Below are 27,636 nucleotides of genomic sequence, written 5' to 3'. Positions count from 1 at the left end.
TAGTAAAATCGTGGCCAAATGAGTGCGAATTCCAAGTACGAAAGATCTGACGAGTTTCAGTAAACAAATGAGACCAGAGCATCAATGCCATAATTCATAACAGTATTAAGTCGTTATTGTCACAGTGTCTTGCGATTATTGTCACTGATGTATTTGAGACAGAACGTTGCTGTTTTCCTCCGTAGTTTGAGAGGCTAAAAATTTTAACATAGATCAAATTACCTTGCTTTCTACATTCTAAGTTATTGTCATGTTGTGAGAGTGGAGGAAACGTAAACTGAAAATTGTGATTTATCCAACAATAAAACTTCAACTTATATGACAACAGAAGCGATAGTTTAATCAAATTCATAGTAGCTAAAATAAGTTCGTCAAAACCCGACAATCATGTAAAAAGTCTTGTATTTTAAGAATGATGAATTGTCATGCATTTAAAAGAGTTGTGGGAGAACGAAGAACAACGGGAAACTGCTTTTCTTACATTCTGGTAAAAAGCTAAAATTGCAAGAATGCAATTGGATTTATGCAGTATTGCATAATGCAACAACTGAAGTCGCAGCAGACTTATTACGCAACTGAAGCCCTGCATTTGAAATTTGCATAATTCCGGAATGCAGTCCTACTATTGAATTAAAGATAGGTTTGAGTACATGTGTACAATAATTCCGGCATCGTGTCAGTATTATATTGAATTCTGAAGCGTCATTATAGTACAATCAAGTAATTCGATATAATTTCATTAAGATTTTTAGAGAGTATGAATATATGTTTGAGACAGTAATTGTATGAATCAATAGTTAAAAAAAAAAAAAAATAAAATAAAAAAAAAAAATAATAAAATTAAAAAAAAAAAAGTTATGTTTGGAATTTCAGTCTCCCTGGAGAAGGAAGTTAACCTTGAGAAACAATGAATTCTAACCTTCAGCTTTTGGATGCATATACCTAGACGCAATCCTTAAAATTATAGATCGATATTTAATTATAAATACAGTTAAGCTCTTTTTAAAATGAAGATTTTGTGTTAACTGAAACAAAATTAATAAAATACACGTCTCTTCTAGGACACAGCCAAACATTTCTTGTGTTTGTGTACGTTTCCGATTGCAATAATTAATTTAGCCAGCAAATTAAATATTCTAATATGCTTGATAATCATCATCAAGTCGGAAGGCAGAGAAAGAGATGATTAACTTGCTATTTTAGAATGCCAGATGTGTCGTACTTACAAGACATAAAAACATAGGAATGGTAACGTAATCGAACTATATCAGTGTATGAAAAAAAAAAAAAAAAAAATGGCCAAAGCTTTGTTTAAGGAACTTTAGTAATAAATTGGTGGGTGAACGCCGGAAGGGAGAGATAGATTATGTATGTGTGAGTGTTCTGCGGAAAGATAAGTTCTAGCCCAGGTACCCTAACGTACCTAGGCTAGGCAACTGAACCAGTAGAGCAGGGGTAGAATGATCCCTGCTATTCAAGAAGGGGTAGGCAGATAAGTTGATGACACACGTTTGCAAAACTATGTAATTATGGCTGCATTACACAGGTAGTCAGTCAGTAATACACATCAATTGATATTCCTCCGGCATAAAGAGCTATGGCTTCCTGTAGTGTCAAGAGTCAGAACCTTAACGGAGAGTAGAGGATGTATGTATAAATCTTCAACCAAACAATGCAATACCAAGTAGAAGTGTTTTGCTAATCCTTCGTGATTTTAAAGATAAATTGCCCTGTCTACTTTGGAAAAAAAAAAAAAAAAAAACTCTTCTAGATATGGATAATACTGCTACAAAACCGTACTATCCCATCAAATATTTAAAATTTCATTCACTTTAGTTTTTGCTAATAACATGAGTAAAAGTGCTGAAATGTGTTTGGCAGTTCCGTTTTAGCACCCAAGACAAGATTTGATGGTTAATTTTCACTTTTTTAAAAAATTATGTAGATTGTAAGTGCTTAACATACTAACTTTATAAAAGTTTTCTTTTTATTTCTTAATGCAGGCTAGGCAGTACTATAGGAAAGATCTAGAGGAAGACTCGCCCTACTCAGAAATCCCTTAATGGTTGTCCACATTGCTGATTTTCTCTCAGTTAATAATTGAATAATTTATTAATAGTAAGACTGCCGGAGTGGCAATGCGTGCTGTTTTAGGTGAAGATAGATGGAATGACTTATAAAATGTAGATGAAGGACGAGGTCTTTTGTACCTTTTAACTGGTCGTCATACCAGCCAGAGAGGCACTACTTGCTTAACGGTAGTATACATATCTACTACATATTCAAATTTCACGGTATATAAAGTTTCCTAATTATTACTTAAAAAAAAAATATACTTTTAGCCTATATAAAAAGAATGGTTATGTATGGTTTATGCTTTCAGCGATGCAATATATGATGTATCAGATCAATATACGTAGTAATAGTATCTCAGCTAACTCAATCACTCTATGGCCTGTTGAACCCGAAGGTTCAATGCCGAAAAGCTCTCTACTACTATCCTTAGCCAACTGGATCCAGTTTCTACTTTGTATTCCTATCTCTGCGAGATCCATTTTAATATTTTCCTCCCATCTGCGCCTAGGTCTTCCTAATGGTCGTTTTCCAATTGGTCTTCCAGTCAAGACTTTGAAAGCGTTTCTACTTTCTTCCATTCTAGCTACATGACCCGCCCACCTAAGCCTCCTAGACTTGACGACCCTAACAATGTTGGGTAAACCATATAAATTATGTAGTTCCTCGTTATGAAGTTTCCGCCATTCCCCATTCCGGTTCCTTTTGGATCCGAATATTCGTCTCAGGATCTTGTTCTCAGATACTTTCAGTCTATGTTCTTCCCTCAGAGTAAGTGACCATGTTTCGCAAATCATACAGAACAACAGGCATGATTATCGTTTTGTATACTTTAAGCTTCAAATTCCTCGACAGAATTCGCGACAAGAGATTTTGAACCGAATAGTAACACGAATTCCCTGCTTTTAGTCGACATTTAATTTCTCCGTGAATATGATTTTAACAATGTTTGGTAAACGGTATAAATTATGTAGTTATGATGTTTCCGCCATTCCCATTCCCCTTGGGTCTGAATATTCGTCTCAGGATCTTGTTCTCAAATACTTTCTGTCTACGTTCTTCTCTCAGAGTAAGTGACCATGTTTTTCAACCATACAGGACAGTAGACATGGTTATCGTTTTATATATTTTAAACTTCAAATTCTTCTACAGAATTCGGGACAACAAGAGATTTTGAACTGAATAATAACACGAATTTCCTGCTTTTAGTCGACATTTAATTTCTTCGTAAATATGGTTTTCGTCTCTTAATATTGATCCTAGATATTTGAAAGTATCCACTTTATCAAAAGTATTAATTGTTATTTTAACGCGTCCCTAATTTGCCGTATTACGATCCCGACGAATGTCCATGTATTTAGTTTTCTCTGCATTCACTTCTAAATCCATGTCCCTGCAAGCGTTTAATAAGACCTCTGCATTTCTTTTTTAAGGAATTAATTTCATGAGGCGAAAATGTAATTTTCTCTACAGGTAACTTGGTTGAATTAGAGTGTAGTATCCCTTTAAGCGGCTGGGTGGCTAGCACGCTTGCCTTTGGTATACGTGATGCCAGGTTCGATTCCCGGTGGGTGTACAATTGAACGAAGAAAGTGGTTCGGATTCCACTATAATCAGTAAGTCCACGTCTCCCTTAGCCGCTCCGGCATAATCGTGGGACGTTAAACTCAAACAAACCTTTAAGCAGCGAGGTTATATGAGACAGCTTAACGTGGGACCCGTGTCATTTGAAAGGTGATCTCGAAAGTTCGAGTTAAGTTGGGAATCAAACGAGATATTGTGTCTTTCAAAGGTTTGTTCCCATCGAAAGACGCATGTTCGATTCCTGGTAGGAGCGCATATGGTTTGGATTTCATATTAAGCTGTAGACCCAAGTCTTATTCCTCGGTGCTGGAACGGGACATTAAAAAGCAATGAGCCAAGTGACAAATCAAAGAAAATGGGAGAGGGAGGAATTGCATCTTCGATATAATATAGAATTATTTCTTGTTTGCTTGAAGATCATAATGATTCTTCCTGTTTCCAAATAGAAAAAATAGTGTATCGCCCTATTCGAGTTTATAGGTTTTTTTTTTTCTTCCCCAAATGGCATGATAGATTTTCTGAGAGAATTTACTTCTTGTCATTTATCCCTAATGCGAAAGGGGGGATTAAAAATCAAAACCCTCTCCTCCAAAATTCTCTAGTTTATACAAGATAAAATGGCACTTCATGTGATTTTAGAATCTCTCTCTCTCTCTCCCTCCTTTTTTTTTTTTCTTTCTTTGTGTCCATCTTTCTGAACACAACCTTGAGCAGATCGTTTAATTCACTAAGAAACAAGGTATGAGCTTTCAGTTCATCCAATTCATCAATTTCAATCCCAGATTTTTGAGATTGCGAAGCATATTGACGTTTTTGGTGGATTCAGTCAAAAGTTCGCTGCAAAAGTATTGAAAAGAGTTCATATCGAGTTCTATCATCCATCTCTTGTGGAGAAGATAGTCTGATGGAGAAGGGGTCTGTTTTGTGCGAAGTGTACTTGCATGCTGATCTATGCAATGTCAATGGCACTCGATTTAAATCGCGACATTTTCAAATGGTAGATGCGTCTTGTAAATTAAAAGTAAACAGTCAATTAAAATAGCAGTTTTTTCTTCAGATCAGAGATGCCCATCTCCCAAGTACTGGTGCACAGTCCCCATAATTTACTATTCCCTCAAATAGTAGTAGAGGACCCCCCCCAGGTGAGTTCCTACCCTGATTTGCATGTTAAATACATACGAGGCTACTTCACTTTATAAACAGAATCAATATATATCCACTGACGCATCCTGCCACAATTTTGTCCTTCCAATCAAAAGAGAATGCATTCTTTACTATGACAATTATTTAAAATATTATTTATGCTCAAATTCTCCTTCATAGTTAGGGTTTTTAAAAACTTCATTATGGTGGAATTAAAGTTTAGTTGTGCGATTTTCAGTGAAAAATTATATCCCTTAAAAAAAAAAAAAAATCATCATGAATGCAACCTACACTCTAAAACCGGCCTGTGAGCACCCGTGCTTGAGATGGCACTGTATATTTTCTCCATCGTTTCCTTCTCGGTAAGAATTTCTGCGATCCATATTCTTCCTCTGACTGGTATGTTAAAGATGATATTATATTGTTTGTATAGGTTCTAAAGTGCTTTCTATGTGAAATTCGTTGTTGAATATTATGTCAGTTTGCGGCTTAACCAGCTTGGAATTCGGATTGTTAATTAAATATCAATGCGTATTGAAATGTAATTTACATGTGACAGAAATAGAGAAATACAAGCTTATAACTTGTATCAGCTTTCGTGAAGTACTTTGTAATGCACGTTAAAGAGATGAGAATCCAATAAACACACGTGCACGATCTGTTACAAGAAGAACAGAAGTTTCCGACTTTTTGTGAAGATCACAATGGTGCGCATGCGCCTTGTATTCGACCTTGAACCGAGAGCGAAAGGACTAATTCAGTGGTTACTACAAATTGTAAAGCAGAGTATCGTATCTTACGCGTATCGTCATGCTATTAAAATGAGTATATATGATTTCATAAAACACAGAACCACCCATAGATTTGGAAATTATGTGTTTGAATACTTTTCAGCCACCCGGTATGTAAATATACATTGCTGTATGAATTTTATAACGCCTTCTATCTTCGTCTCGTGGTTCAGATATAAACTTTTTACGTTTGCTTCTCTGAACCGATTGATGATAATAGAGTCAACTAGTGAATTCTTGCGCCGTAATCTGGAGATCCTGGGTTCGATCTTCGCTGAGGGACATCCGAACCTTTTTTTTTTTTTTTAAGCGTCGAGATGAGTTGTAGTATTTTGCTTTGATTGCTTTCCCTCTTTTTCGATAATAAGCACAATTAAAAATTTACTTTTTATTACTATTTTTTAAATGTGTGCGTGTATGTAATAAATGCACACGAGTCTGGAAGTCTGACATGTTGGGATACGGAGCAGATTATTAACAGCCTTTCATCCTATAGAACAGTGAACTTAGCTTAGTATTTTTTTTTTTTCTGTTTATTGCTTTGTAAATATTTCGACTCTTGCCAGGGTTGGCTGGTTTAAACCAAGGTGATTTAAACCGTAGTTTAAACCAGAAAACGAAAAAAGTTCGTAAAAGTGTAAGTGTTCGTAAAGTCTTGATGAACACACATTTGTGGGTTACCACGTTTCACTCCCGTCTATTATTCGTATTATATTCAGAGCTAAATTCCCAACTCATTACTCAAAGAGATGATACTAGAAAAGTTACTTGTTTTTGTAAGTTTATGAATGTTTCTTTTGTGCTTTTTTATAGTTTATTATTATTGTTATGCAATTGCATTCAAAGGAAAATTCTTAGGTATTGTTTCGTTTTAATAATGTTTACTATTGATAAAACACATCAAAATGCCGTTTTTTTGGGGGGGGGGGGATCATACAAACGCCACGAGAGGTATTTATTGAAGTCAGAAGTATGTTTGGTATCAGTTTATGTATAAATGGGTCAGAGCCAAAGTGGACTCAAATAATTTGTATCTTTATTCACTTATTTATATGCAAATTAAGTCATTGTATTTCTCAACTTGGACTAAATTAGTTCTTCTAAACTTTGCAGTATTTTGAAATTGTCCATACGTAATTCTGTATAATGGTTTCACTTGCACAACTGTTTATCATTGTGCCCTTCTGAAATGACTCTTGACAATTTACGTTAAAAGTATGTAAAGATCAGTAAAACGTATTTTTATCATGAGTCCTTCGTGAGTGAGTCGGCAGATGTATCGAATTTGTGGCCAATTAGTCCCGTTTTCGAGATCAAATGGAGGAAAATTTCTCTCGGATATAAGCCGAGAAGGGGTTTGGACTCCGCTTTAAGCTTATGTGATGACCGCTTCTAGCGTAATCCGGTTGTTGCATAATAACACCAAGACGAAACAAATTTATTTCTGTTGATATGTGATATAAATACAGAAAGCAAATTAAGTAAACCAAAAAAACCTGGTTTAAACAAAAAACAAACAAACAAAAAAGGTTTAAGCAAAAGAAAGTTTTTTTTTTTTTTTAATAAAAATCGTGTTTTTTGCCAACCCTGACAATAAGTCCCAATACAAACTGACTTAAGAGAAATATTTATTTTCTTTTAACTGTTCTACTAAGGCACATCCACTGGTACTAAAGGTTTTATGGCAAGTCTTTTATTTTATATTTGAGATGTTCCATATAGTACCCTATAATTATACCTTGTAATCTTAATTATAATTTCCCTTTATATCTAGCAATCCTGTATGTATTATTTGTCCGTATATTCTAATTGCAATCTTCCTTGAGGATATTATTTCCTTTTGTTATTTCCTCTATATCCAATAGCAGGAGGGGCCGCGGTGGCTCGGTGGTTCACCTCTGGTGCTTGGGGTCCCGGGTTCGATCCCAGCCCCCGCCAAGTGAACTTTGTGGTGGACAAACACCGTGTGCGTGGTTTTTCTCGGGGTTCTCCCGTTTCCTCCCACTTTCTTCATTCCACCATTTCATTCATCACTCATCATCACCGTCTCCTTTAGCCTAACCGGCATAACCATGGGACGTAAAACTCAAAGATTTCATTTCATTTCATTTTCCAATAGCAGGATTCCTCCATGTCTTGTAATATACTGAGTCACCTTATTAAAATAAAATAAAATAACCGCCCCTTTTCAACACCGGGAATATGTGAAACATAGACCTACATCTTAACGTGGAACCCGAACCACATTTGAATTCAAAGGTTGTGTATAGTGAGTAACAATGAATGAGTGTAGATTAGTGGTTAGCGTTTTTGTTTACAATGTGGAAAAATCCGGGTTCGGCTTCGGTGATTGCTCATCCTGGTTGAGGACTTTTCAGGGGTTTTCCTCAGTTTCACAAAATGAATGCCGGGATGATACCTTTAAGTATAGGTTTTGGCCGACTTTCTTTTCTATTTTTGTTTTTTGACTTAGTTTAGTTAATTATTCCAGTGTAACATGGTCGCGTGGATTGTACGTATCTGAAAGTTCGTAAATAAATAAAAATAGCATCCGGCGCATAGCCTTCAAGGCCGTCTTTCTTTGAGACATTCGTCTGCCTTGCTTTCTCAGGTTACTACACATTAGCGGATCCAGAAGGGTCGTTTGGGGGGGGGGGGGGGAATCACCAGAGCGATGAACGTAGGCTAGAGGGGCGAACTACATCTGAAGCAGAATAATGTACCATTCGTATATTGATAGACAATCATTGTCAGTCGATTGCTGGATGAAGATTTTTCATTTTTTTTCCCCCACAACCATCTATTTCGGGCAATTCTTTTCCACTTTACTTTGCAGTATTTATTGATTTGTCACAGCATCTTGTCCAAAGGCATTTTCTAGTTTCTCCTTGTCTCTTGGTGTCCAATTCAAGAATTACTTCCCTCTGTCATTCACAATTTCTTAAAATATGGCCGACCCATTGCCACCTCAATACCTTTATTTTCATAATAATATCTGTCCCTTTTATCACTATCTGATCCATATTATTCTTTCTCTGTTTTTGTTGCTGATTCCTAACATATATCTTTCCATTCTTCGTTTTGTGATCTGGAGATTGTGACTGTCTATTTTGTTAGTGTCCCCGTATCTCAAGCATATGTCAAACAGGGAACATTCAGCGACAATTTTACACTTTAGACGTACTGGTGTTTGATTTTCAATATGAAGTAGTTCGTTATGAATACCTTCCAGCCTACGTCTGTTAATTTCTTTAATGTTACCGTTCATGAACATCTGTCTGAGATAGACGTAGATATTAATTTTAATCCTGTATTTTTAGTTTCAGTGCTTAACTTGCTTGCAAGGGATTTTGTTGTTGTTGTTGTTGAACGTCACTTTCGTCTTTTTTTTTTTTTTTTCTATTATCATTTTCAACCCGAATTCGTTGTTCTTCAGACTATTATACTTTTGCAAGGAGAGTGATGTTATCAGCGAAACGAAAGCGGTTCAGATTTTTCCTTGTATATTTAACCATTTGTTCTTCTTTTTCGGATATCGAAACATTTTAAAAATTCCTTTTTGAAAAAGCCTGGAAGAAATATTATCACCTGACGTACCTCACTCTCTATCTTTAGTCGTTCTACAGCCAGTCAGTTGGATATTTGCTGTAGCTTGTTTATAGATATGATCTTTAACTTTTATATAAGCTTCTTTGACATTATTTGCTTTAATAATATGAATAATCACCAAGGTCTTCACAGAATCAATAGCATTTTCATAGTCAATGAACGCAGGACATAAGGATAATTCATACTCGTTTGACTATTTGATCAATTTTTTCTTCACTTGAATATGACCTACTATGCATTAACATTTCTAAATACAGCATGCTTCTTGGTTGGCCGTTAAATTTGTCTAACATGAAGTTTAAATGTGTCAATACAGATAATAATGATAATAATAATAAATAAAATAACATTTAAAAAATCTAAAGTTCGTAGATATAATTTGTGTCCTCTTTTAACCAGCATATTATCAAAGCATATAGGAAACTTCACTTCTCCACTTCTAGAAAACCCAATCACTTGGTTATCGTTTTGCATAAAGCTGTGCTTAGGTTTATCCGATTTTTTGTCGGTTTACTTTGCTATGTCTAATAACTTAATCTCTTGGTACCTTTCTTCTTGTCATGTTTCTTAGGTAGGATTCAACTTCTTGCAGCGCTGGGCTATCTCTGTTTCTTTTTCTTTCACTTTCAGTTCGTCGTATGAATATAATTTGTTGTTAAATAGTTTATTTTTCACGGTTTTTAGTAGTTGTGCCATCTTCTCTTTTCAGTGCGTTCTTAAGATCCCTGTCATATTCAGTTATTTTTTCTTCGAAATTGCTGTTTAACTTTCCTATACCTTCTGTAATGCAATTCCATATTGCTTTTGAAAATCGAAGATGCCATATTGTCACTATTATTATTCTTTTGTTCATTACATGTTGCTTTTCTTTGGGGATTATCTTCTCATTCTTCTTTCTCGTGATATTTTCTATCTTCGTAGCTGTAGTCATCAGAATGTTCGTTATCTCCTTAGCTTCTGAAATGTTCATACCCTCTTCGAGTATGGCAATAATTTTTCAGTCCCAATTGAAATACGTGACGCCGATCTTGAAGAATCTTCCTTTTAACATAAGTTCCTGTTGCCCTACAAGCTTTATGATTTTCGGAAGTGAAGTTTACACCAAGCTATTCGATTATTTTTGTCTTGAACCTGTTCAGAATAGGTCAGTTTTCAACCGTGTAACTTCTGTTTGACGTGATGTAGTCCGTTTTGTTTATCCGTTCACTTGGGTGTCGTCATGTCCATTTTGTGTGGGATTTTTTGTTGAGGAAATTCATAACAAAAATAATCTGTCTCGGCGAGTTCTACTAAGAGGATTTTATGTTTATCTTTCTCGCCATTTCCGAAATTTCTTTTCGTTTTTATTTTTTTCCGCCGTATTCTGGCGTTGGAAGTCTCCCATGATAATGTTTACGTAATTATTTTATCCGCTGTTAAACTCTAATTTCCTGCATTTCCTGATAGTATGTTGTGGTAGGCTGCAAGGAATCAATTGAAGATGTGTGGAACCGGCTGGATCTACCACGAAATATCGTACCGTACCTTCCAGTTGTGCAAACTGGAACTTTTTTTTTTATTTATTATACGGTGAAACTTGAAGGTATAGTTAATGATAGGAAGGCGGACTAGGAGTAATGTCATTAACAAGCTTGGTCAGCCACGGTGATTTTTCTCAAATAGTTAGAAACTTCATTTACCAATCATGATAGGATAAACCAAGGTCCTCATTCTGCGGAAGTTGACTTATGATTGGGGAAGACAACGTTCAGAATTACATGCCGGCAGAGGGTGCTAGGAATCTTTAGAGTTAACAGACTCGTTGCTATTTAAAACTTACCATTACTATGTATAATGCGAAATTTCTGTCATCAGAAGCAAGAGAGCTACGGAAAATCAACTGGGACATCGTCGGATTAAGCACAATAAGGATAGGAGATGAAATAATCAAGGTGAAGTACGTTCACCTTTCCTATTTGAGAGAATCAAAATGTGACAAGACTGATGATGTTGAATTTCTTATCCACGAAAAACTTAAGAGCAATGTGTTGGAGATAGATAGTACATTTAATCGAGTAACAAGGCTTGTCACCATACTCTCCTGTATATATCGAAGGTGCTCGAAAATTTTCTTCTGACTGAGGCACCAGTTTCGAAAACTAGGCGACAGAGTAGTATAATTCCAATTTGATTCACAATCGTATATGTTTTGAGTTCCAAGGCGCCAAACTAATATTTTCAGTCACAATGCGACCTGGCACCCAGAAATCTTCAAACCCTGCGTATGAGAATAAAAATGAGTCTATGCATCGCTAAATCAACTGAGCTAAGGATAGTTTTTGGGGGGGCTGTCTCACTCCCATGGATCCTCCTGCCCCCGGTTGAATTCCGAAATTAATCTTTTCGTGTGAGAATACTTAGTAAAAGTATTGGTTTTGATGCAATGCGGCATGTTAAATTCATGCCATTATACTTATTCTTTCCTAAAATAGATCTGCACCACGAAAGTAATATTGCATATGAAATACTTTTTTCTTCTAGTAGGCCGTGGGACGTAAAACTCAAAGATTTCATTTCATTTTCTTCTAGTAGGAGCCAATTTCACACACACACACAAAATGTGTTTAGTAATTGAATATGCGCAAGCCTATTCTTAACGTGCATGGAATGAAATAGTTCTTGTGATGTATAATCGTTGTCATATTTAAATATTTTACCTAACGTTTATTAGGGACTGATTGATTCATGGACGAGAATGAGAACGTAGGCAGCAGGGCCATTTGTCCCATGTATTAAAAACTGAGTTGAAACGTTGAAATATTTATATTTTTGCGAAAATCAGGAAAATAGAAATTGTTAACGTTTCCAAATTATCTTCATTTTAACTTAATGTGAGCCACCTTCTTTATTATCGTTTTATTAGGTGGCATTTGACTCGTGGCAAAGTGCTCAAGTTTGGCGTAAGGGGTTCCTGATTCGATCCCAGGCCATGGAATTCATGCTGGGCAACACGTATCTGTGATTTTTTCGGAGTTCTCCCGTTTTTTCCACATTCTCATTTCATCATTATTTCATAATCATTTACTTCCGTTAGTGATATACATCTCTTTTTAGCATAAATACTAGTCATGGAATGTTAAATTCCAAAAAGCCATAATTTTATTCCATTTTTTTCGTATAATTAGTATTGCTATGTATAGAACTTGTGTCTCAAATTCGTGTGGCGTAGAGATTTACTTTAATAAAAGGGTTCTAAAGTATGGTCAACAAACACCAATAATAATGGCGATGGAAACTGATATAGTGAACCCAAACCCTACCAAAGACCGTGTAGCTGGCCCTTTTTTGACTTGTAAATCCATTGAATTTGTTTAATTTATAGCTAACTAATTTTTTTACAATTTTGAAAACTTGAAGGAAAAGAAACTTGTAACATTTTGCGACCAAAAAGCTAGCACAGCTTTAAATGAGAATACGTTGTGTTATCTTCATGACCAGTGATAATAGGTTGGTGCGAATAGTGTCTGCACAAGTCACTATGTCACCTCACCTAAAAAAATGACATGGTGGATCTCTATCAGACCTCCATACCATCAACAACACCTTCTGTGAGGGGGCTTAGGGAACCTTCCAGCATGCTGATTACTATACACCCATTGTCCCGACCGTTTACGATTGCCATAACTAATTCATTTTTCGCCTGTAGTGACAAGTTGATATATAGTACTTTCTCGGGTATTTCTTATGCTTAGAGAACTGCTCATTTCCAGGTGAAATTATTACTGGCCAGTGTCAACTCAATGTACCACCCAGGAGTCCAACTTTTTTTTTTCTTTACCGGTTGTCCCCTTCCACAGCTTTTCTGAAGAACTCATGATGGTTGGTTAGTGCCCATGCGGTTCATTTTGCGGTGTAAAGTATGTTTAACTTGTCTGCAGTGGCACGAACACTTTCCCAATTGTCCCCTTCCACAGCTTTTCTGAAGAGCTCATGATGGTTGGTTAGTGCCCATGCGGTTCATTTTGCGGTATAAAGTATGTTTAACTTGTCTGCAGTGGCACGAACACTTTCCCAATTGTCCCCTTCCACAGCTTTTCTGAAGAGCTCATGATGGTTGGTTGGTGCCCATGCGGTTCATTTTGCGGTATAAAGTATGTTTAACTTGTCTGCAGTGGCACGAACACTTTCCCAATTGTCCCCTTCCACAGCTTTTCTGAAGAGCTCATGATGGTTGGTTGGTGCCCATGCGGTTCATTTTGCGGTATAAAGTATGTTTAACTTGTCTGCAGTGGCACGAACACTTTCCCAATTGTCCCCTTCCACAGCTTTTCTGAAGAGCTCATGATGGATGGTTAGTGCCCATGCGGTTCATTTTGCGGTGTAAAGTATGTTTAACTTGTCTGCAGTGGCACGAACACTTTCCCAATTGTCCCCTTCCACAGCTTTTCCGAAGAGCTCATGATGGTTGGTTAGTGCCCATGCGGTTCATTTTGCGGTGTAAAGTATGTTTAACTTGTCTGCAGTGGCACGAACACTTTCCCAATTGTCCCCTTCCACAGCTTTTCTGAAGAGCTCATGATGGTTGGTTGGTGCCCATGCGGTTCATTTTGCGGTGTAAAGTATGTTTAACTTGTCTGCAGTGGCACGAACACTTTCCCAATTGTCCCCTTCCACAGCTTTTCTGAAGAGCTCATGATGGTTGGTTAGTGCCCATGCGGTTCATTTTGCGGTGTAAAGTATGTTTAACTTGTCTGCAGTGGCACGAACACTTTCCCAATTGTCCTCTTCCACAGCTTTTCTGAAGAGCTCATGATGGTTGGTTGGTGCCCATGCGGTTCATTTTGCGGTGTAAAGTATGTTTAACTTGTCTGCAGTGGCACGAACACTTTCCCAATTGTCCTCTTCCACAGCTTTTCTGAAGAGCTCATGATGGTTGGTTGGTGCCCATGCGGTTCATTTTGCGGTGTAAAGTATGTTTAACTTGTCTGCAGTGGCACGAACACTTTCCCAATTGTCCCCTTCCACAGCTTTTCTGAAGAGCTCATGATGGTTGGTTGGTGCCCATGTGGTTCATTTTGCAGTACTATGTCAGCGGAACGAACTTTGGCGAGTGATGCTTTTATTTGCCATTCCTGGTTCAAATGCACTTTTAATATTTTTTGCGGCTTACTGTGCAGAACGTCCTAGTTTGTATTCGTAAAGAAAAAACACTCGCAGTTGTGTGTTCTCCAAAGCGCACTTTTATACGACCTTGTTTAACAACGTACTTGCCTCCTGATTGTCTGGGTACTCCAGCCTGTTTGTGTGGAATGTAGTGTGTGAGACTTAGACACGTGACCTTAGTCCATCCATGTGTTGTGTTGTTGAGGTGAGCTTTTCTCCAGATGTCAAAGCGGACATTTCATACACCACCAACCTAATAAATTCCTATATTTGCGATTTGTGATGGTTAATGATTATCATGGCTTTAATTATGTAATCGTTATGAGTCCACTAAATTTTTATCACTTTAATTACACATGTACTGCTTACCTTGTATCCATGCTTTCTTCAATATTCATCCCAAACACTAGAAACATTCAGCTTCCATTCGAAAATAAAAGTAGTTGCTGCGGCAATCGGTTATTGTCATACATAGAGAGCATTCTATTCCGTTTCGGCATCCGTGAATGCCGTGTTCACAGTGGTAAAATTGCAGTCTTCTTCCTATCACAGTGGTAAAATTGAAGATGTACTATTAAAGGAAATAAAAGTTTGAACACTAAGCTGTAAGTGGAATCAGTCTGTAATATTGTTGTATAAGTTGCTCAGGTTTCTTTAACAATGCTAATTTTTATTGGTGATTATTCAAAATCCAAATCAAAGATAATAGTTAACGCCGTGAGCCATAACTCTTCATGGTCATATTATATGGAGGATATGAATGTTAATAATAATAATAAAAATAATAATAATACAGTAATAATAATAATATGAACAAAGATCGAATTTGCTAAAAATATTTCGAAATGTTGAAAATTTCTGATTCTTGCCAGATTAAACCCTATATACTAATCAAGTTTCCTTTTTTATATATTTATATGTTAGCATTTTATTTATTTTGTAAATAAATTTGTTTTTGGCCTTCATAGCAAATTAGAAAATTAACTTTAGTATTTTATTTCCATGTCTTAATTCCAATGAGACCTCCCTTAACTGATACCTTCATAATTCGACACCAGGACCTAGATAAATCACTCTATAGTACCCAGAAATGGTAGATTCATTTCTTTTCATGAAAAATCATTGGGAAATCTAAAGAAAGTAGTTACTCAATTTTTCACACATTGCTTCCCCTATTACGTTGCTGATCAGTTTAGCAAGTCTAAATGTGACAATGTGTAGCCTATAACAACTCTGAAATTTCAGCGAAGACACAATAAATTATTAATTAAAACTGGTCCAGTAATTGAGGTCTCATATACAAAGGCATAGGCCAATACTTTGGACTCTATATCTTACACGAGCGATAAAATTCAACGAAGAAGCTTACTAAAGAAATGTTAGTCGCGCCCCTGTAGGTATACTCAGTCCAAAATTATTGTCGCATATCTATAACTGTCTTCTTGTAAGAATATAATTTGATAATAATTATGCAGGGTACTTTTAATACTGATACTAAGTGTATAATCGGGAAATGTATATTTGTGGTTAATTTCATAGGAAAAGAATTATAAATACGAAAATTATAATGAGCAAAATAAAATGTTGCTAAATAGGCAAGAAAATTTTATTTTCGTTTTATTGTTCTTATTTACTTCTCTTTTCACATGAAATTTGCCACTTACGTCTTTACTGATTATACACATACTAACATTATAAGAAATACCGGGCGAATTTGTTATCAAATTATATTTCTAGAACAAGATATTTATAGACATGCGACAATAATTTTGGACATGAGTGTACATATTTCGATAAAAAAAAATGTGTAATCTACGAACTATGTTCTCACACTAAAGTATTACACAACTGTATCACCTAGATAACAAAAATAGATTCCAAAATTTAAACATTAAAGAAGGGACTGTTCTTTTCTACATATCTCTGTGCAGATATTTCATCATTACTGGAATAATTGATCGAAAATTATTAGCTACGTGAATACATCGTGAAAATATATATATATATATATATATATATATATATATATATATATATATATATATATATATATATATATATATATATATATATATATATATATATATAAAAGACATTATGTTCTTGTATGAAATTCAACATGTTCCGTAAAACAATAGTTGTCTCAAAATACCTTTTTTTCCCGCTTACAAATGTGAAGCTGAAATGAGCAAATTGAGCTAAATCCAACTCTTGTAATTAATATATGGTGTGTTTCCTAACAAAATCCTCTGTAAATACAGGGTGGCACAAAAGTAGGTATTCACCCCTGCATTGATCAAGTATAACATTCTAGCTTGTAGGTTTATTTGCTTCGGCGTGTTCCGAGCTTAAGTTTTTTATTAGACATTAAGAACAAATAATAAAGAAACTAAGTCTATATGATGGATAATAATAACAAATGATATAAAAACCCAATGAGTTGATCAGTACGGGACTGTATACCTACTTTTGGACCACCCTGTATAAACTTGTATAAAGTTAGTGTCTTGGAGTTTAAGTATATTGTGTGACTACTATTGCGAACAATTAACTTTTTTTTAAATAATAATTGTGCAGTTTAAAAATATCAATTTTATTAATAGTGTTATCACTTCAGTAGATTCTAATGACCAATTATGTTTTAAGTTTATCATGATGTAAAGAATTATCTTCCTATCAGTTTTTTTTTTTCATTTTTCATGAAGAATTGTTTTTAATGAGCTTCCTCCATATTGTTGTTGTTGTTGTTTTTTTTTTTTTTTTTTTTTTTAGCCATTTCTAATTCTACCCCGATGCCGCCATTGATTACTTCCTTTTACGTATTCGTAGTTTTTTTTTTTTTTTTTTTTTTCCTGATTTACTATAATCATAACTTCCTTTCTTCGTAGTTCTTATCTCTATGCTAAAACCATCTCGTTCGTGTATCTTGTATCTTTATTTTTCAGGTCTGTTACTATTATTGTGCTCGTTATTCGTGAATTTCTTCTGTGGATGGGCTATTCCACATATCCATCTTAACGTTTTCATTTCCGTTGCTTCCATTCTCTTCAGGTTGTATTCAAGGCATGACTACAGTTTTTACACACTCTTTCTTTCAGCATAACTGTGATCATGTTGCAAAAAATTCATTGTCATTTGCTAGTTGTATTCGATTACCAACTTCCGTCAATGTTCTTCGTCAAGAATAAGACTATGTGTATCTTTTTTTTCTAACTCTCGTACTTTGCTCGTAACGTTTACTGTAACGCTTCTGCATATTTCTTGTATCGCACATATATATTTCTCTGGGACATCCTTTTCACAAAGATTTCTTCACTGTTCATGTCTTAGAATTCTTTCGTACGTCTTTTCGGGGTCTACGATCATATGTAGGAAGTGAGCATAGGAAAACAGAGAATCAAAATTGAAGGCTTACCTTAACAGCTTTCCGAAACAATTTGCAAGAAACATGTTGATATATATTGTATTTCGAGCAACAACGTCTGTTATTTACATTAAGAACAAGATGAAAGAAAAAAATGAAATGAAATCTTTAAATTTTACGTCCCACGGTTATGTCGGTTAGGCTAAAGGAGACGGTGATGATGAGAGATGAGTGAAATGGTGGAATGAAGAAAGTGGGAGGAAACGGGAGAACCCCGAGAAAACCCACGAGCACGGTGTTTGTCCACCACAAAGTTCACTTGGCGGGGGCTGGGATCGAACCCGGGACCCCAAGCACCAGAGGTGAACGCTCTACCACTGAGCCACCGCGCCCCCCAAGATGAAAGAAAGAACAATGAAATTACAAGATGTATCTGGAACATGCAAAAGTAATAGTCAAAACTTTATACGAACTATCATGCCTGTTAATGCAAACAATAAAACATGGCAGCTTCGTGTAGTCCCTTTTTTGATACGGTGCAAAATCCATTCACGTATTGCCAGCCGAACAAGTACAGGAAATTGCCACTATAGAAGTATAGTTTCATGGTTCATGCAGTTTGAGAATTTCTTTGGTATGTCCCAGTATTTATCTTGTAAAGTAAATGTATTTATGTTGTTTAACTTTTTATTATGGGGATGGGCAAAGATTTGCTGCCCAAGAGTATATTGAGATTTCGTGTAATTTGCCCTGGAAAGCTGACAAAATAAGCTTTTAATTTTAAGCATGCTTTGTTTTGTATTTTTAAGTAGTTAGGATGTTATGAAAATATTAATTTCTAAGTCTCAGCAATTCATTATTTCAGGTTCTGCGTAAAAAGCAGAGAACTGCAGAATGGGACCATCATCGGAAATTCTATATGAAATCGTTAAGCTAGCCACTACTGTATACACGTTGCAGTAGGTGAAAACTTTTAAGATATGACAACCGTATATCGATATATTACCTATGGGAAATGGTAAGTAAAAGATTATATACATGTTTATTTTTCTCTTTTGTTTAATCTTAATTTTGTATATGACTTTTTTTTTTTTTTTTTTTTAAATCTCACCTTAAAGTGTAAAAATTTCTTATGTTAGTACTTTGATCCGCTTTCAATACTAGTCGAAGTATTGAACTACTAGTCCGCGTTCAGTACAAATGGAATGTTCAGCTATAAGTTCAAGTCCTTTATACTGACATCAATTCAAATCCAACGAAAATGAAAAGATAGCAACTCCAACTTTAAACGCAATACATAATTAACTAAGTAATTCACTCTTTGACCTGTAGAACCTGAAGGTTCAAACCGCATTCATACGAGCTTTCCTTTAACTTTTGTCCTTAGCCAATTGGATCCAATTTCTACTTTATATTCTGATTTCTGCGTGAACCATCTTAATATTGTCCTTCCATCTGTACCTAAGTGTTCTTAAAAGTGTTTTTCCGATTGAATTTACAGTTAAAATTTTTAAAGCGTTCCTATATTTGATAATTATTCTTTTTCCAATACATTATAATATAACGTCATTGTTTATCATGTGTTCCACTATGTTGTTTCAATTTTGGTTCCCTGATTCTAATGAAGTACGATTCGTAAATGGATCTTTCAATTTACGATAGTCTTACGAAGTATATTTACTTGTGCTTTGTTAAAGGTTTTGACAAATCTGAGACCGCGAGTTTATTTTCTTTGGAGCCTCGTATGTGTTCTTTAACTCTGGTTAGTACGTTTCTTTTTGTCATGCCAATGTAAGTTTGCAGCTTTATGAATAAAAGATAAAAGCTTTAATGTGTAATTAAGTTAATAATTTTGATTGTTTGTTGTGATGTGGTGTCTTTGAATTGTTTATATGATGTGGCATGCACGGCAGTTGACAGATTTTTACTTAAGCGCATACTTTTTTTTTTTCTTTCTTTCTTTCTTGATTGAAGTGAGTGTCCCACAACTTGGATACCTTAAAGCACAATTTTAACACAAGAACTTGATTGAGGATTGCTGTTTGAAAGTAACTGCCACTCTTCCGAACTTAAACAGATACTGACGAAGATATTTAGAGTTTGAAGTTAAGATATAATTTTAGTTTCAGAGCTACATCGAGACAACGAATAATATAAAATTTGGTTACATATGATACCATTTCGGAAGTATTTTAAGGTTTTATATTACCTGTATTACTTTGGCTGAGATTGTTACCCAAAGAGCTCGTGGTTATGACGTAGAGCCACGCTGTCGAAAGACTGACGCATAAATTTGGGTTTATGTACAAATTGGAATTTGGTTCAGACGATAAAATCTGTCAATGCAAGATTTACATAATGAAAAAGTTCATTATGTAAGTTAAGCTGTCTTCATCACATAAAGCGATTTCACAGAAACGAAATTACATATAATTTTTTAACATTTTACAGTGGATTTTCCAACATGAAATTATGTGTAGTGATCTTTTTTTCTTGTTTGTTTATCTTGTTTTTGGCAAGTAATGTTAAGTTTAAAATCAAAATACAATAAAAATAAAAGTCTTATAATTGGCCAGTTACAGTACTTACTTTCTCTCCGTTCGTTCGGGTAGTGGCGGATCAGTGAGGGGGGGGGGGCGATTGCCCCCAGAAGAGGAAACTTTCTTATTTTATATATATAAATAAAACCCATCCCAGAGTTTGGAGTTCTTAAAAGTAGCTCTAAGTAGCAGTATTAACCCCTCTCTCAAAAGTCCGTCCTGGACCCACCCCTGCGTCTGGAAGAGAGAAAAGCTCAACAATTACTTGATGGATCGCCATCAGTTTTGGCCAGGGTGTACAAGGTTAAAAGTTAGGAACCGAGTTCGGTAGTGGAGGTGATCCATCCAGTTGATCCGAAGGTATGCACCCTCCCCCCCATGTATTTCCATAGTAGGTTATAGATGAATTGCTCCTTGGTAGTATGCAATCCAGGTGTATCTAAAGATCATATTGGTTGCATAACAATCAGTTACTTTAAATACACCCTGTTTCAAAAAGAATATACGTATTTCGAATGCATATATTTATTAAACTTTAAGACATACGCTATGAAATTTTACACGCATATTTACGAACCTCTCAAGTTCAAATTACAGTTCAAAGTTCAAATTAAAGATGTTCAATATGTCCTCCATCAGCGACACGAACAATATCACATCGATACTCAAATTCCTCCCATACTTGGGCAAGCATGTCCTGCGTCATTGATGTTGTGGCAGGGGGTTCGGTTCTTCAACTCTTCCAGGTTCTGTGAGAGTGGTGGTACATAAACGTTGTCTTTAACGAAACTCCACAGGAAGAAGTCACATGGTGTTAAATCTGGTGACCGTGGAGGCCAGCTGAGACATGCTAAGTCGCCAGCTCCTTGACCACCAATCCAACGGTTCGGTAGAGTTTCATTCAGATATTCACGCACTTGGCGACTCCAGTGAGGGGGTGCCCCGTCTTGTTGAAAAATGAAGTTGTCTTGGTGCAGCCTCGGAAACAACCAGTTTTGCAACATAGCGAGATACTGCTGACTGTTAACCGTGTTTCCATTAAAGAAGAATGGGTTGTAAACAGATGATCGGGATATCGCACAAAACACATTGACTTTGGGCGAATCTCGTACATGTTCAGTTACTGCATGTAGGTTCTGTAGGCCCCAAATTCGAACATTTTGTTTATTTACTTGACCACTAACACGGAAAGTCGCTTCATCACTGAACACGATGCGTTGTGCAAAAGTGTTATCATTGTCAATAACATCCAGAATCTCGTTACAAAATGCCACACGTTTGCGTTTTGTCATCAGGACGCAGAGCTTGAAACAGCTGTAACTTGTACGGCTTCATAACCAACCGACGTCTCAAAACACGCCAAATTGTTGTTGTCGGCACTTGTAATTCCTGACTGGCACGACGAGTTGATTTTGAAGGACTACGTTGGAAAGCAGTTTGAATTCGTGCAACATTTTCTTCAAGAACACGAGGGCGGCCAGGACTCTTTCCTTTACGTACATATCCTGTATCTACAAACTGTCGATACCATCTGCGAATTTTCCACCCATTGGGAGGATCAATTTGGTTCCTCAACCTCAAACGTCTTTGCACTGTAATCACGGAATTGCACTTCGCAAACTCTAGAACACAAAATGATTTCTGCTGCGGAGTAGCCATTTTAAAAATATGACGGTTACCAAGCAAAACAGAAGACAACTGACATCTAGTGACTATTAATATAAACTAGACTATGTATTCGTTTCTCCAAAAGCCGAACCAAGGCGCAGCGATCGATAGTTTGGACAAAATAATTCTTGGTAATACGTATATTTTTTTTGAAACAGGGTGTATTCTAATCAAACCCCTTCACGTGGTGCACACGTGACTTTGCTGTTTGTTTATTTGAAAAAAATAAGAGCAACTAGTAATAAACATGGTGGGCCCTGTAATTCAATTGCAGATGCCTTATTCGAATTTTATATTCCCTGATATGTAGAACTTCGATAAAACATTGAACCCTTTTTAAGACCATTCCTCTAGACGATCGACTTTAGTTGCTTATTCGAGTTTTTTTTTTCTTTTAACTAAATTGTTTGGTAGCAGAAGGATAAGTAAAAAAATTTGCTTATACGATTGTATTTTTTTCCCCCTAATACTGTAGACTTCAGGAGTTCAACATAAAGCAGAACTGCCCATAATGACTTTGTTGAGACATGATTGTCTCTCCCGGCGGTATGAGAGTGCATCATGAGCCGGCGTGGAGATGCCCACACACGAAGGAATAGGCATTCACGAGGCAAGAAGGTGTTCCAGAACACGGATGACAGAGAAGCACTCTCAGGAAAACAGGAAGACGTAAGTGATAAACAGGAAACTGACACACGGCAGAATAATCCTGTTGCAGAAGAGACTGGTTTAAAGAACAATGGACAGCCAGTAGTAAGTTAGTTTACTTTTATTCGTGATAGTGTGCAGTATTGTATATAGATCTTTATGTGTTATAGGTCTATAATCCTGACTTTTTTTTATGTGTGTGTTATAGGTCTATAATTTTGACTTTTTGTAATCATTCGATTTCCTAGCCAACTCTAAGAAATTACCATCTCTAAGAAATTTTTGGGTCTCTTTCCTCTTTCATATGTTTCACTATGTAGTTTGATTATGGTGTTATAGTGTGCTGTGTGGTAGTAAATTCCGAATTAGGTTATTATACAGGGTGTTTTCAAACAACACCGACAACGTTTGGGAGATGATTCCTGACACCAAATAAGTCAAAAAGTATGGACCAACCTAAGTGCAGAAATCCGTCATTTCGGAGTTATAGGCTGCCGAAAACGTCAAGACCTCACTTAGGAACTATTATGTGCCCTATCCAAATATCCATGTGTCAGAATCCTGCGGTAATTCCGCAACAATTTCTATAGAGTGGATGAGTACCTTAAATTATATGCTCGTAGCCAAACTCCCTCTACAAAAATCGTTGCTTGAGTACCTTAGGGTTCTGAAATGTGTATTTTTGGATAGGGTACATATTAATTCCTAAGTGAAGTCTTGACCCAACTATGGTAGGTCCCGTAGTATTGGAGCTATGTACCTTTAATGTTCATTTTTTTCTTATGTTTTCGGGAGTCTATAACTCCGAAATGACGGATTTCTGCACCCAGGTTGTCTATACTTTTTTTCTTTCTTATCTTAGTGTCAGGAATCTCCTCCCAAACGTTGTCAGTTGTTTTGAAACACCCTGTATATCTATATAGGTGGAAGATAACACTGTTGTGTCTATATAGGTGGAAGATAACACTGTTAAATAATCACAAAGCTCAATCAGTAAGTATGGACAATTCACAAGCCGTGTTCTTTATCCTAGTTCAAAAATATAGAGCTTTGAGCCTGCACACTCTTTCACAGCCCAAATCCACGTACCATTTGTAAACTGAAGCGAATATACTTTTGCAAATCTTCTCTGAAATCATGCAATGCTGTTCCACACTTTCCTACTATCATGCTGTTCTTGACAACCTGCATCTGCATGCCCTAATAACCCCTTAACTGAACAGTATGTGTCATTTTCATGAAGTACTTCTCACCTACTTAGCACACTATACTCCGTAAATTCAGAACATTTTTTTTCTATTTTTATTCCCTATATATTCTTAATTAACTAAAATTGTTGCAATATTCATAGTGATTTCTTTCTCATTTATCATCTTGCATTTTTCTCAAACTCACACTATGATTTCGAAAATCTTTTATGATTTCTGTTTACTTCGTTTTGCTCTTCAGTGCTTAGACTAGTTTTTAATTTCACTACACTTAATTTTATGTACACTATAGTTTTTAGTTTCATAGAATTTTTCAGTGTATCCCTTCAAACTGCCGAAACCTCCCCTTGCCTCGCGTACTGTCTTGGCGTTCTTAGATACTATAGTCTTATTTGTTTTACCAAGCTTCCTATTTCCATTTGTAACGTCCGCTTTTGGTATTACATTGAGTAAATAACTATCTTAGTACAAAGTCAATTACTCACCTTTGCATTAAAATTCTAGTAAACAGTGATACAATGATTTTAGTGGTAATTCCGTTTAAGTTTTGCTACTAAAGCTGTTTATTACCGTTAATTGGTGGTTATTTCTATTGTCAACGCAAAATGAATCTATGAATAGATCACGGATAATTATTTCTTAAACGTTTGTCCTAAATATTAATGCATGTTTCAATGCGCATACTGCTAGTTCGAAGAGGATATTGTATTCTAAAGTACATAAATATTTGATGATTACGGATAACGTTAACATATCTTATACTATTATAAATAATTTAGAGCTATAGATTGCATTTAAAATTGGTTTATTTTAAAACAATCCCTGCTGATAGCTTTATTTCATGTTATCAAGACTTAACTTGTGTTGATCCATAAGATCGATAATTTCTCATTTGTTAGTATTCGTTTTATTAGTAATTTGTTTTGTGTAAAGTTTTAGTTGGGAACAATAGCAACCAATAGATGTCGCGAATGAGTTGAGTTGTTTCCAGTGTAAGATGGAAGTCGCGGAGTAGTATAGGAAAGCTAGGATTTCGTATAAATATTCGAAATTAAGACATTTCTAAGATTATCAATGCACTAATTATATAAATAAGAGAACAAAGAGTTTAATACAGTCGTTTGGAATTTTATTCTTATTGGGTTTTAATACATTTTAAGTGTGATTTGCTCTATTTTTATATGGCAGCTTTGCAAGTTGCTACGAAAACGCAAAAGTATAGCGTATTCCTTCAATACATGGGCAGTTCGGCAAATTCTTTGAACTTCCCCTGCTGGATTTTACAACAGTATCTCTTCCTCCCCCTTATCCCTCTTTTGACCGCATTTGCGGGGTTGCAATGCCGCAGCACTCACTGTGTCTCGTGTCTCTTACTCTCACTCCCAATACTATCACTAATGTGAAACAGATGTCAGGCCTCCATATTTTGCTATAATCGAGTATAATATATATGCATAAGAAAACTATATATGTTGAACAACAATCTTCTAATCACTAACTGAAAGGACAGCGTTTGGAACTGTGGCAACTAAGTACCCTACGTGGACTTGACAAGCGGCTGTCAAATGCTAGAAATGAGGGTTCTGGTTGGCCATTTAGTTATCGGGGGTGTTTTCCACAAGCTCCCGCGGACGATGACTTATTTATGGCACTAGCCTCCACACGTAGAAGGCGGCATCCTTTATATACAAACTGCACACGTATAGATGGAATACACAATAACTCAATCAACATGACATAGTTAAGATAAGGCTGTAGACACCTTAAATGTTTTGTAGTATGTGGTAGGTCTATGATTCTACGAGACATGCTTATAAAAGTAAGTACCATTAAAAAAAAAAAAAAAAAAAAAAAGTAAAAGTTTGTTAGACCAAATTTATTTTTACATGAAGGAGCACATCTTAAACTATTTTTCGAGATTTTCCACCACTGTTCAAACACTTGTCATAGCGGACGATCAACTTTTTCCAAACCTTCCTTTAAAATAAAATAATAAAAAAAAAAAAAAAAAAAAAAACGCCAATGAAGAAACTATAACTCCACAGCGTTTTTTGCGTCGTCGTCATTTTCAAAGCGCTTACCACCGAGCTCGCGCTTCAGGTGCAGGAAACAAGTGGTAGTTACATGGCACCAAGTCGAGGTTGCATCGTAGGTGGTCAAACTGCTCCCAACCGAACCGTCAGATTAACATTTGGGTGGCACCAGCAGTATGGGAACAGGTATTGTCATGGAGCTACACGAATGCTTTACTGAGCATTTTTCTCCTTTTGTTTTGGATTGGGACAACTCCTGTCAAACGAAGCGGTCCCTACTTGCCGTACACTGGCGGGATGTTTCATTGAGGAAAGTTTGGACAAGCTGGTCACCTGCTCTGACAAGTATTTGAACCCATTATGTTGAAAAATAGTTTAAAGTGTGCTCTTTCATGTAAAAATAAATTTGGCTTGAATAAAGCTGTTTTAGTATACATATTTTTTCGAAACTGTACTTACTTTCCGGACCTGCCTCGTATATGTAAGCGAGAGTCATTAAATCTGTGACACCTACCACTTCGTTAGATCCATGTTTAACAAGCTGTATGAAACGAAGTCGATTCGTATTCCTGTGTAAGATTTTACACAGATGGGATATACATATAATTTGGACCTCTATTGTAATATTAGGTGTTAGCCTCAAGATAAGGTGAACTATGGGCATTATTCTTCAGTAAGGGGGTACAGTGGCTCAGCAGTAGAGCGATTACTTCTGGTAGGTTCCCTGGTCCAATCTCCGGCCAAGTAAGTTTGTGGTAGACAATATCGTGTCAGTGAGTTTTCTCGAGGTACTCCCGTTTCCTCTCACATTCTCATTACCCCAACTTTTCCATCATCATTCCTTATTTCCCTTAATCATGCGTCTCCCCTCACCTAATGGACATAATCGTTTAACGTTAAACTGAAATATTTCATTTTATTTTTTTTCATGTAATTTATATGCTCATCATACAGTTTGTTGGTTTGTATGCTTGTATGAATTGATTGTTTCGAAATATTAGACTGTAACTACTGAAAAGCTACGAAGTCTGGGATATTCGGAAATAAAATTACAAGTTGAATAATATTAAATATATGAAATTAGTACAAATTTAATTAATATAAACAGCTGAACGATTCTTATCTGCCGAACATCAGACGCGGTTTGTATACCTATCTAAAATAATGTATTTCTTCCTAATAGACATTGTAGGCTGGCAGTAATAATTAATTAAAATCTTCATTCTTGAACATGATTCTGAAATTTTATAATTGAATATGGTTCGTTGCTAGTCTAAACGAAATATCGCAAATAGATGTTAAGATAAGATTTTTTTTCTCCTTTGATTTACGAACAGATGAAATAAACTTGATTTATCATTTTATATGCGTAGATATATATATATATATTACGAGTTCCATTATAAGGTAATGATCTGGATCCAAGATCCTTGGATATTCTTGATACGTAGTACAAATTGACGATTTTTTTAAAAGATGAGTTAACATATTGACCCTTGTGGTAAACATAGTAAATATAATATTGGACTGATGTGAAGTATATCACATGATTGATTTCTTATTAAAATTAACCAAACTTTACATTTTCCAAAATTATTATTACTATTAGTATTAATATTATTTTAAGTCATTAGTAGGCTTAGTTCACATTACTTTACTTTCCTGTACATTCACTCGCATTTCCCATTTCTTTTGTGTGCATCTCACCCCTGGTTGTGTCGGTTTCCCGTCTTAATTTATTATTTAACTTCCGATACATATTTTTTATTTATTTATTTAAAAAAACACAACCTTGTTATCATACTTCATTATTCTATTTTCCTCGTCCCTGAC

At 35.7% G+C, this 27,636-nt stretch overlaps 1 protein-coding gene across 3 annotated transcripts in view; it reads left to right on the top strand.

Annotated features, from left to right (window-relative positions):
- The first annotated feature begins 2,009 nt into the window (after nt 1-2,009).
- The window catches only part of cic (Putative transcription factor capicua), a 117,093-nt gene continuing 91,466 nt past the window's right edge, over nt 2,010-27,636 (top strand). For 2 of the 3 annotated variants that reach the window (XM_081758659.1, XM_081758658.1), the window contains exons 1-3: nt 2,011-2,258; nt 18,572-18,724; nt 22,390-22,667. In XM_081758659.1, the coding sequence (XP_081614785.1) occupies nt 22,476-22,667 (192 nt within the window). In that variant the 5' untranslated portion in view covers nt 2,011-2,258; nt 18,572-18,724; nt 22,390-22,475. Of the gene's footprint in view, nt 2,259-18,571; nt 18,725-22,389; nt 22,668-27,636 lie in introns of all 3 variants that reach the window. The other variant, XM_081758660.1, reaches the window with a different exon arrangement.

This window comes from Thermobia domestica, chromosome 5, assembly GCF_964235325.1.
Source record: "Thermobia domestica chromosome 5, izTheDome1.hap1.1, whole genome shotgun sequence".
Lineage (NCBI taxonomy): Eukaryota > Metazoa > Arthropoda > Insecta > Zygentoma > Lepismatidae > Thermobia > Thermobia domestica.
This window is presented reverse-complemented; position numbering and strand designations above follow the sequence as displayed.